General features: G+C 32.0%; 1 protein-coding gene across 1 annotated transcript in view; it reads left to right on the forward strand.

The window, feature by feature from the left end:
- Positions 1 to 6,295, forward strand: part of LOC126717210 (uncharacterized) — a 116,700-nt gene extending 110,405 nt beyond the window's left edge. Inside the window, exons 6-9 of the mRNA XM_050418661.1 lie at positions 243 to 989; positions 2,182 to 2,928; positions 3,995 to 4,855; positions 5,860 to 6,295. Of these exons, the coding sequence (XP_050274618.1) occupies positions 243 to 989; positions 2,182 to 2,928; positions 3,995 to 4,855; positions 5,860 to 5,934 (2,430 nt within the window). The 3' untranslated portion in view covers positions 5,935 to 6,295. The remainder of the gene's footprint in view (positions 1 to 242; positions 990 to 2,181; positions 2,929 to 3,994; positions 4,856 to 5,859) is intronic.
- Positions 6,296 to 11,739: the final 5,444 nt, after the last annotated feature.

Raw genomic sequence — 11,739 nt, forward strand, 5'->3', positions numbered from 1 at the left:
ACCTACTGTCTGCCTCTCAATCTCTCTTCATTAAAGCCTGGTTAATTTGTGTTTCTTTTCCCCCATTTCTTTTATTAGTTTCTTCCATGTTCTACTTGCTTTGTGGTTTGTTGGAATTTAATTTAATTAACTCTTCCCATGTTTGTCTCTGTCTTATTCCCAACAATAATCTTCTTCTTCTCAATTACTTTTTTGCAATATAAAGGTAGATTATTGACTCAATTGATATGTGAGAATTGTAGGTTGCCTTTTTTAACTTGGAGACAATAATCATCAATGGCATGGATACCTTGAAGATGTTGTGGCAAAACCAACTCGTTTCAAATTCCATTTGCAAAATAAAAAAGTTGCATGTTGGCAGTTGTAAAAATCTAATGAACATTTTTCCTCCTAATATGTTGAGAAGACTCCAGAATCTTGAAGAATTAAAGATAGAGGATTGCAATACGGTAGAAGAGGTATTTGAGGTTAGAGGGGAAAATGTTGATGAAATATGTGATAAGGGATCTACTCAGTTGAGAGTCTTGAGACACTTGACTTTAATCAATTTACCGAAACTTAAGAATGTATGGACTTCAAATCCTGAAACAATTTTAACATTTCAAAATCTACGTCAAGTTAAAGTTTCTAAATGTAAAACTCTGAAAAGTCTTTTTCCGGTCTCGGTGGCCAGAAGTCTTGAACAACTTGAGAGTCTACATATAAATGATTGTGAATTAATGGAGGAAATTATTGCTTTGGAAGAAGGCTTGGAAACAATGACTAAGTTTGTGTTCCCACAAATAACCTCTCTAACTCTTCAATCGCTGCCTGAACTTAAGTGTTTCTATCCCAGAAAGCACACTTCAGAGTGGCCATCAGTGACAAGTTTGAGGATATCCAAATGTGACAAAGTGAAGATTGTTGCTTCGAATGAATTAAACTTCACAGAAACAGATGAGTTAGGCGATCACGTTCCGGTTCAGCAGCCCCTTTTTCTCATTGAAAAGGTATGAATTTCTACTTGTCTTTTTGTTAACATGGATATGACACTCAGTGTAATTATCTTAAAATAATCCAAGAAATTAAAATTAATTACAATTTGTTAGTACTTAAGAAACTAGTCAGCTTATAATAAAACAAAAAATTAACATAAAGACTAGTCGGACTACATATAACGTAGTTGGATTATAGGAGCCTAATTTCTAGCTGTACCATAGTCGTGTTGAAGCTATACATACTAACTTTTAGCGGAGCAATTCTTGCTCAAATAAACAGAGCTACATTTAGCCAACCTCCAAACAAAACAAAAAAGGCTACATTAAGTAAATGCTCAGAACAAGAAATTCGATATATTGGGTAGGTCTATGACCATCTAATATATAACAAGTAAGTTATCGTGCAATACACGGATAATGTTGTAATGTTTTATGTTAAATTGTTTTGGGGAATGTTGTATACGTATTTTAACATAATTGTTATGAAAATTTCTTTAAAAACAACAATTATAAAGTGTACAAACATATCCATTATAATTATTCCATTGAAAGAATGAGAAATAAAAAAAATAAAAAATAACTTTGGAGGAATATTATAGAATAAAAGTTGATATAGAATGTGTCTTCTTCTTTCTCTTCAATTCTAAAGCAAAATACTACTTATCAAAAAAGAGAATGTCTTTTTCTTTTTTCTTTTTTTTTCCTCTAGAAAACAAAGCTTTTATGTGTTGCTTGTAATGCCTTAATCGGAGATATATGTGCAATGGGTTTATTCTGGTGGGGTGGCACACTACCACAAATCATCATTTGGAAAACCAAAAAATGGGTAGACGAGTTTCTGCCCAAAACAAGATTTTACTTAAGAAATTCAATTGTTTTGTTTTTAAATCTTTGAAAGCGATATTGTTATCTAAATTTCGTGAGCACAGGCATCACATCTTAGAAAGAACTCGAAGAAATACACCTACTGTCCGCCTCTCAATCTCTCTTCATTAAAGCCTGGTTAATTTGTGTTTCTTTTCCCCCATTTCTTTTATTAGTTTCTTCCATGTTCTACTTGCTTTGTGGTTTGTTGGAATTTAATTTAATTAACTTTTCCCATGTTTGTCTCTGTCTTATTCCCAACAATAATCTTCTTCTTCTCAATTACTTTTTTGCAATATAAAGGTAGATTATTGACTCAATTGATATGTGAGAATTGTAGGTTGCCTTTTTTAACTTGGAGACAATAATCATCAATGGCATGGATAACTTGAAGATGTTGTGGCAAAACCAACTCGTTTCAAATTCCATTTGCAAAATAAAAAAGTTGCATGTTGGCAGTTGTAAAAATCTAATGAACATTTTTCCTCCTAATATGTTGAGAAGACTCCAGAATCTTGAAGAATTAAAGATAGAGGATTGCAATACGGTAGAAGAGGTATTTGAGGTTAGAGGGGAAAATGTTGATGAAATATGTGATAAGGGATCTACTCAGTTGAGAGTCTTGAGACACTTGACTTTAATCAATTTACCGAAACTTAAGCATGTATGGACTTCAGATCCTGAAACAATTTTAACATTTCAAAATCTACGTCAAGTTAAAGTTTCTAAATGTAAAACTCTGAAAAGTCTTTTTCCGGTCTCGGTGGCCAGTAGTCTTGAACAACTTGAGAGTCTACATATAAATGATTGTGAATTAATGGAGGAAATTATTGCTTTGGAAGAAGGCTTGGAAACAATGACTAAGTTTGTGTTCCCACAAATAACCTCTCTAACTCTTCAATCGCTGCCTGAACTTAAGTGTTTCTATCCCAGAAAGCACACTTCAGAGTGGCCATCAGTGACAAGTTTGAGGATATCCAAATGTGACAAAGTGAAGATTGTTGCTTCGAATGAATTAAACTTCACAGAAACAGATGAGTTAGGCGATCACGTTCCGGTTCAGCAGCCCCTTTTTCTCATTGAAAAGGTATGAATTTCTACTTGTCTTTTTGTTAACATGGATATGACACTCAGTGTAATTATCTTAAAATAATCCAAGAAATTAAAATTAATTACAATTTGTTAGTACTTAAGAAACTAGTCAGCTTATAATAAAACAAAAAATTAACATAGAGACTAGTCGGACTACATATAATGTAGTTGGATTATAGGAGCCTAATTTCTAGCTGTACCATGGTGGTGTTGAAGCTATACATACTAACTTTTAGCCGAGCAATTCTTGCTCAAATAAACAGAGCTACATTTAGCCAACCTCCAAACAAAACAAAAAAGGCTACATGAAGTAAATGCTCGGAACAAGAAATTCGATATATATTGGGTAAGTCCATGACCACTTAATATTATCTATGTATATTGTTTAGCAGAAAAAACAATAATTTTTAGATTTCTTTTTTGGAAAATTCATGGAAGACTTAATTGAGGTTTCTAAATGATAAAATCTTATATAAAAAGATTTTCTTTCAAACTAATTAGGGTTTCTTATGTGGTTATTAATGTTTTTAAATTAGAATTTTTCTAGTAGGTTCCAATTAGTTTAATTAGTAAAATCTTTTGTTCTTAAATAAGACATTTGAGCTTGAATCTACTTACACTAAAAATTAATTCAGTATCTTGAATTGATCAATGGGATCCTTTTTATCTTTTATTTTTCCTAAAAAATAATTTTTTTTTATAAAAATTTTGTGCATTCATGTACTCATACTTTTGTGCTTGACTTATCTTGTTTGGAACAAATCCCTTAAAAAGAAACTATAAAACATGTAAGAGTTAGTATCTTGTATAACAACTATATAGGAATGGGTTACCTTTACGGGGGAGATGGGAATTCACATCCACCTGAGAAAATGTTATATATAATTATTACATAGGATAATAAATGGAGATGCATCGATGCACATTGCTCTCCCTCTCTAGATAGCCACTCGATTTACATACATTCGGTCCCACTTGAAATTGTTGAGAATATTATCCCAAACTTGCTTAGAGAACACTAACTTCTGCTTTCTTTTGTTCAATACTTCGGTCTTTCCCAGGATACATTCCCTAACTTGAAAGAATTGGATTTGGATTGGAATGAAACCATGAATCAGACAAATGGTCGACTTTTTGGAGAGTTCTTTTGCAAACTAGAAGTTCTCAGATTGTACGGCAAAGATGATAAATTGATAGCAGTCCCTTCGGTATTTGTTGAAGGATTACGCTATCTTAAGTCTCTTTCCGTCACTAATCTTTTCTTCGATAACGAAGGACAATATGCTGGGACGTTTGAACGTTTGACAGAGTTGAAACTATATAAAATGCCCAAGTTGATGCTTTTGTGGAAGGAAAACTCTGAACAAGGTAGGGCATTTCAAAATTTGGAGATTCTGAGAGTATCAGAATGCGGTAGATTAAAAAATTTAGTGCCATCCTCAATGCATTTCCGAAATTTAAACATTTTGAGAGTATCGAAATGTCATGGGTTGATTAGTTTAGCAACTTCCTCAGCAGTCAAAAGTTTGGTCCAACTCAAACAATTGATTATATCTGAATGCAAAAGAATGAGAGAAATAGTCACAAACGAGGGAGAAGGTGAAGCAGGAGATGAGATTTGTTTCAATCAATTGAAGTATTTGTGGCTTGAAGATTTACCCAGCCTGAGAAGCTTCCACTTGGGTAATCGCACCATCAAATTCCCATCACTGGAAGATCTATGTGTGATCGGATGCCCGGAAATGAAGATCTTCTCTAATGGAGTCCTAAGCATGCCGAAGCTAAAGAAAGTTGGACTGGACGAAAACTACTGGTGGGCAGAGCGAAGAGAACTGTTACCAGAGGAAGATGTGAATAGCGCCATAAAAAGATTTTGGGAGGAAAACTATGATTCATGCGTGCAACAACTATTCACTGAGAAGGTAATGTTCTAATGCTTTTATTTTATTTAATTTTTAAAAGCATTTTCATTGGAGTAGACACAAGAGAAGTGGCATGCGCTGTGGACCCAATGGTCACATATCCTAATTTCTAAGGTAACATAAGGTTATTAAATATATGCGTAACACTTGCAATTTTTAATATTGCTTTGTCACTAATGGTCGCTAATAGGTACAATGCACTAGAATAGTAAATATTTTTATTAAAAAAAAATGATATACATTTAATTATTAAGTATTAAAAAATAAAAAAGTTCCCATAAAAAAATAAATAAAAAGTTAAATTAGAGAATTTGTATGAAAGAATATAGCTAATTTAATTAAAATTTGTTAGGAGAATCAAACCTAATTTAATCAGAGTTTGTTTGATACTGGATTTCTTTATGTATTAAATTAAAACAGTGAGTTTAAATTAGTCTTAAGTTTGGCTTCAAAAATAAATAAATAAATGACAAATACACACACCACTTTGGCTTTTTTTATTTTGTTTCAAATTACCAATTAGTTCACTTATATAATTCCCTCAACAACCCAAAAAAAAAAAAAAAAAAGCTGACTTATATAGATTTCCATTTTATATATGAACTTATATTTCTTCTATGGTGATGAAAATGCTCATCTCCCCTATACGTAATCACAAAATATTACTTTTTTGCATAAGCATTGTATCATTCGCTTATAACACTGAATCATTGAAATCGAAATACAAATTTAATCTTCTTAATTTCTTAGTTTTGCTTCTAAGGAATTTGGTTTGAAAAGTAATGATATTAATTTGTTCTTGTGCTTGTGGATCCTCTGACTTTGGTGTCAACTCTGACTTTGGGGTCAATTGCATGTATACTTGGTAGATAAGAAATTAAGAATGAGACTGTTTATTTGATTATGATGTAGTGTTGTGTTGTTTTGGGATTAATTTTCTTTCAGCTCATGTTTTTGGATTAATTTTTCATTTGGGCCATTGATTTCAACCTCTTTTATTGTAGACTGATGCAAGCACAAGTGAGGCAGGAGAGAAAAATGGTGTTGATAACTTGGAGGATGACTTAAAGGAAGATTAATCTTTTAATTTATTAATGATTCAATTCTAGAACATTATAAATAATTTATATTGTAGTTGTTCAAAGTAGGTTCTGTAAGGTTCTATTGTTGAACATGTGATGTAGTCTTTTTCTTTTTTGGGGGGTGTCATGTAGACTTTATTGGATTGGACCAACAAGTTTGCCGGAATGTATTGGTGTGTTGTGTATAAGCCATAAGGTTGAGACTCATGTAGACTCATAGTAGCTTTGTCATGGGGCTTTGGAGCTAAGACAAGGCTATTATATAGTCCAAGAAATCATACAAAATTTTATTAGTGAAACTGGTTGTTTCGTAGACAAATAATGGATTGTTTTAATCAAGTAGTGCATTTTGTACTCATCCTTGCTCATCTTTAACGAGTGAAAAACATATGGTAGGATCTCTAACTAATTTCTCAAGAGCGAAAAACAAATACCTCTTATTTTGAAACTATGATAAACTACCGGTGGTATCAAAATAAGAGATTTTGAGTTTGATACATATCTTTATATGTAGGACCTAAGATTCATAAATAAAATTAGGACATTCACCTTGTAAATAACAAATCTTTTAAGCTGTTTTGTATGTATTTAGTTACAAATTTTCATTATACATGCTTAAGAGGGAACCAAATGAATGAGACCCATGTTAAAAAATGGCTTAGTACAAATAGAGGCCAACCCATCATATTTGCTGCGCTTAGGTGCCTTAACACCATCCCAAGTTTTTACCCAATCTTCTTACTATTTTGGTCTTCACTTAGGTGCCTCACACCAAAACTCAACTCTTAATAGTGGGCCTCTCACAAACATGAAGGCCCACACCATGGCATTGACACCTTCCTTAAAGACAAGTGAATCCAAATCCCTATTTAGGCCCCTTGCAAGGCCCAAATTATTTCCAAATAAAATAAGTATCCCATAGTCACATATATGTAAACTTCACAAGTATAGACCTCACATCCTTGTGGGAGACTTACTTTATGAAACGAGCTACAACTAGCCCAAGGGAAGCTTTCACCTTTATAAGACTAAATTGTTTATTATAACTTTTTTCAATGGTTTATTTTACTTAAAAATAAAAGGTTGAATAAAAGTAAAATTATCACTAGACAAGATAAAATTCAAAGAAAAAAAAAACTGTACTTTTTCTACTAAGATGAAATAAAGAGATCTTTACGGGCAAGTCAACCTATTAGTGGTTCAGTCTTCTGACCTATAAAAAATTTGTTAATAATGAGCTCCTTTCAAGTGAGTCGACCTATTAGAGGTTCAAACCTTTTAAAAGTTTAAGTTGTTGTGAGCAAAATTAGCACATTTGTACATCTTGTGGACTTGGAAAATGTTCTCAAGCAAGCGTTGGGGCTACATGGAGAGGGCGTGGCTTGATATCTCTACCCTGCATGAATGTCAAAAACTATCCAAGTAGCTCTTCCAACAGAGCCTGAACGGCTAAACCACAGAAATCTGCCCACCTGTACAGATCAAAACTAATTTATTAAATGAAACAGAGTGAAGAAGCTCATTTAAAAAAATACAAGTACAACGTAATGAACAAATAAGGAAACCATCAATTCCAATTGATAAAATAGATAATAGAACAAATAAGAAAATCATCAAATTCTAATTGATAAAACAGATAAGAGGCTCAAATAGATGATAAAAAACATCAAGAGGTAAGATACATAGAAATCAACTTTGAGTACGCATTCACGCTAGATTGAAACCATGACCCCATTTTCTACCTATAACATGTCCAATGGGTACTAGAAAAAGGTGGCTACAAAGTGTATTAGACTGTTAACTTCAATATAGCTCAAGACAGCAGTGGCAGCAGCAATCCATGCAACATCTTTGTTTATTATAGAATGTCCATAATTATTAAGTGACATGAAAGATATAACAACATAATATGAATTTATGATGACATCTACAATCCCAAATAACAAATTATTATCTACTAGTTTTAAAAGAGAATTTTTCTATTAAAAAAATACAACTTAAGATATAAATTTTTTTTTAAAATAATAATAATTGTAATACAAGCCCAATCCAGGCAGCTATTTTGTCAGAGCTATATTAATATTTTGCAAGTGCAGGATAATTTCTGGAGTTGGTTTTGTCTCCACTTCTCTAGTTTTCTTTGAATTGAAAATATAATAGAATTACATTTTTGGAAAAGGATTCCTTCCAATTGGTTTTGTCACCACACATATGCAGGGGCGGTGCTAAAGCATATTATGGGGGTTCATGAACCCCCTGACTTCAAAAGAAAAAACCATATATATAATATATATATTTTTTCTTAGTTTAATACTTTAATTTATTTTTAAAAATATTTTTTTTGCACACACTTAAATTTTGCACATCCTTATTACAAGTATTTTCGACTTTAAGAATACAGAGTAGGTGTTTGTGAATTGTAAGTGTAATTCTTTTTTATAAATTTATATTATATGTGTATAACTGTGTTTAATATTGATTGTGTACATTACTTTTTGTTATAATGTTACATACTTTTGTAAATTATGATGTGTGTGGATGTTTATATGTACAATATAAATATAATATAATTTAATAATTAAGAAATAGAGAGGGTTGTTTTTACATGTGTGTGTATTGTTATTATATTATAATAACTTTGTGTAATAAAGTTAGTAAAATTCAAAAAAACAATTGTAAAGTTAGTGATTGTTTAAGCATTTAATTAGTTAAGTAAACACATAGTGTATAATTAATGAATGTAATTGTGTGCGTCAATAATTAATATGGAGTCAATGAGTTGAAATTAGTCATTTAGTCTTAAAATATTTTTAAAAAAACAAAGTCAAATAGATAATAACAATTGTATAAGGATAAAAATGTTAGACAGACTTAACAAAATAAAAAGATCATAGACTCATAACTACCCACGTTGGTAATAGATATTCATAACGAACTATCATGTAACATTCAAAATTTGAAAACTTACAGAATAAAATTGTAAAATTTTATGTATTATTATTATTATTTTTCAATAACTCGATATATTCAAGTTCTCTTTTTATTAAAATTTTGTAGTGACCCTCCTAAACAAAATTCCTGGAGCTGCCACTGCACATATGATAATAATAAGTTCTTTTAGAAGTGTATTGGGTTCCAACTCATTCAACTAATGAATTTTTGTCAAAAGTCATGTAATTTAACTGGTTGGGTCATCTATGTTGATGACATTTAGGGTCCAAAATCTCCCCTTTCCTATTATAATTTTTTATAATTTTATAACTATTGAATTATCCAAAAAAAAATGACAAATTTTTTTACCATTTAATAATACACTAAAAAAAGATGTTAATATTTTGGCCTAGTAATAAACATTAATTATCATAAAACTAACACATAAGCTCAAGTCATATAGTATCCATAAAGTATTCGAAAAAAACATATAGTACCCATAAAGGAAAAAAAAAAAGTAATGATAATCACACACTCTTTGTTGCACACTCACCATACATGTACTACTGTATGAATTGACATGTGAAATTGTGTGAATTCACAATTTTCAGAAAGAAAAATAAGAGTGCACTTGGATCGTGTCTTGTTTGGCAACAATAAAGTGCTAAATATACTTGAGTATAGTGTTAAATGTACCATAAATTTTACTAAATTGACTTACAAACTGATATGTTACAAATTTAAGTGCCACATCAATTTGTAGATTTATGTAATAAAATTTGTAGTATATATATTTTTTAAAGTTTGTAGGCGGCATTTCAGGTGCATCTTCAATAAACATTACCCATGCTTTAGTTTGGGGTTTGAGTTGTCAGTCGTGAGTTGACTAGGCTTACAATGCAAATCTAACAATGACTTTTCCCCGCATATATATACAAGAGAGCTTTAGGCACCAGCAACAATGCATAAATCAATCACTCAGCCAAAAAAAAGTCTTATCAATTCAAACTATATGGCATGGTTAGTCATGAATAATTTGCATGGGATGCTTATTACTTCTCGTTTTGTTTACCTGAAATCAATAGATAGAACCAACTAAGCTTTTAAATATGTAATTAACTAAATAAGGTTCCCTTGTCTCTTGGGCTTTGTTCTACATCCTTGATTTTATGAGTATTATACAATCTGAAAAGTCAAAGTACTTTTTATTTATAAAAGAAATATTAAAAGTGAAACTTTCAAAACAAGGAGAATGTTGTTATTTGATATTCATCTGTAACCCCATTTTGTACGACTTGGCTTTGCTCAAATGATCAAGAGGATCTTCAAGCAGTTAATGTAAGTTCTTTATTTTCTTTTTCTTTTTTTAATTAAAAAAATTCATGTACTTTGTTTTCTTTCTTCACTTTGAAATCGTAGATTTAATTTATTCTTATTTCTCTGCTTTCTTTTCGTTCATAGTTTAGAAGTAATTGCATGTTAAGATAGTGGAGATGTAGAAATTAGAGTTACAAATGCGTGCACGTAGCCCTCCATTGTGTATGCATCTTGAAGCATTGTGTAGTGTGTACACTGCTCTAGTCTCTACCTAAGCATACACCTCCGAGAAACCCTAAATTTCTGCTTTCTTTCATTGGTTTTCTTTCAACAAAAGTGATTCACAAGTGGTGCTGGTCAAGGTGATGTCTGAGCAACTTTGAAATTGAAAATTTCCAATTAGGGTTTTTATAAATGAAGGCCTAAAATTTGGACACCCACCTCTAAGTGATTGATCTTTGAGCCTGTGGTTTATGTATTTAATCCCATATGTGTGTGTGTGTGTGTGAGAATTTTACATGCTTAGAAGGGAACCAACCTAGTGGAACCTTGTTAGAAAATGGCTAAGCAGTACAAGTGGAGGCTAGTCCTTTAAGTTAGGCGTGCATAGTTGCTTAACACATTCCCAAGTTCATATTCTAACTTCAAAAAACTTAAAAGTTTGGTGACTTAACCTCTACATAGGCATTAAAAAAACGGTTCTTAGACCCCACTCAAGTGACGGCTAGCTCCCATCTTTGCCCTAACCATGATCTAGTGACATATTATAATATTTATGTGTAAAAATATTCACATCAAGCAGCACTCAAGAGAGTCATCCCATGGTAGACATTGTGGAATTCACAAAACATTTGAAATCATTCAAAAAAGAATCCTTTACATCCTTTGTAATATGAAGGGTAAATTACAAATTACACCCCTGAAGTTTGGGGTTGACTTGATTTTACACCCCAAAGTTTCAAAAACTTGATTTTACACCCTAAAGTTTGGTTCCGTTAGCAATTCACCTTCCACGGTTAAGTTCTGCTGTTAAGTGACACATCATCATGCAGATGTGTTCTAGTTTTGCCAAATAAGCATCAAAACTATGTGTTTCAACTATGATCAAGAGAAGAGCTGGCAGTGGCACAAATCAAAACTATACGTCGTTTCAGCCTAAAGTTAAAACAGAACCACGAACCCAACTCTTCTGCTTTGCAACTTCTACCGTGAGTCAGTCCGTCGAAGGCTTCTCTTTAGCTCAGTAAGTCCACACGGCCAGACCTTCCCTAACCACGAACCCAGCTCCTCCACTCGTGAGCCCATCAACCCAACCAGATGAGGTCGAATGCGGCTGCCACGGCTGCAACCACAACGACGGCCAAAGCAACGGTTATTAGTTATCTTCAATTGGAAGGATTTTTATTTTTATTTTTATTTTTGAAGCCATATTTGTGAATTGATTGTTAAATTAGTTGCATTATATAGTTTATTATTTATGTATGTTAATTGGATGAATTCTATCGAATTTCCACCATAAACACATAATTTCAATAGAGAAGCAAGTTGCACAAT

Source organism: Quercus robur, chromosome 3 (genome assembly GCF_932294415.1).
Source record: "Quercus robur chromosome 3, dhQueRobu3.1, whole genome shotgun sequence".
In the NCBI taxonomy this organism is placed as follows: domain Eukaryota; kingdom Viridiplantae; phylum Streptophyta; class Magnoliopsida; order Fagales; family Fagaceae; genus Quercus; species Quercus robur.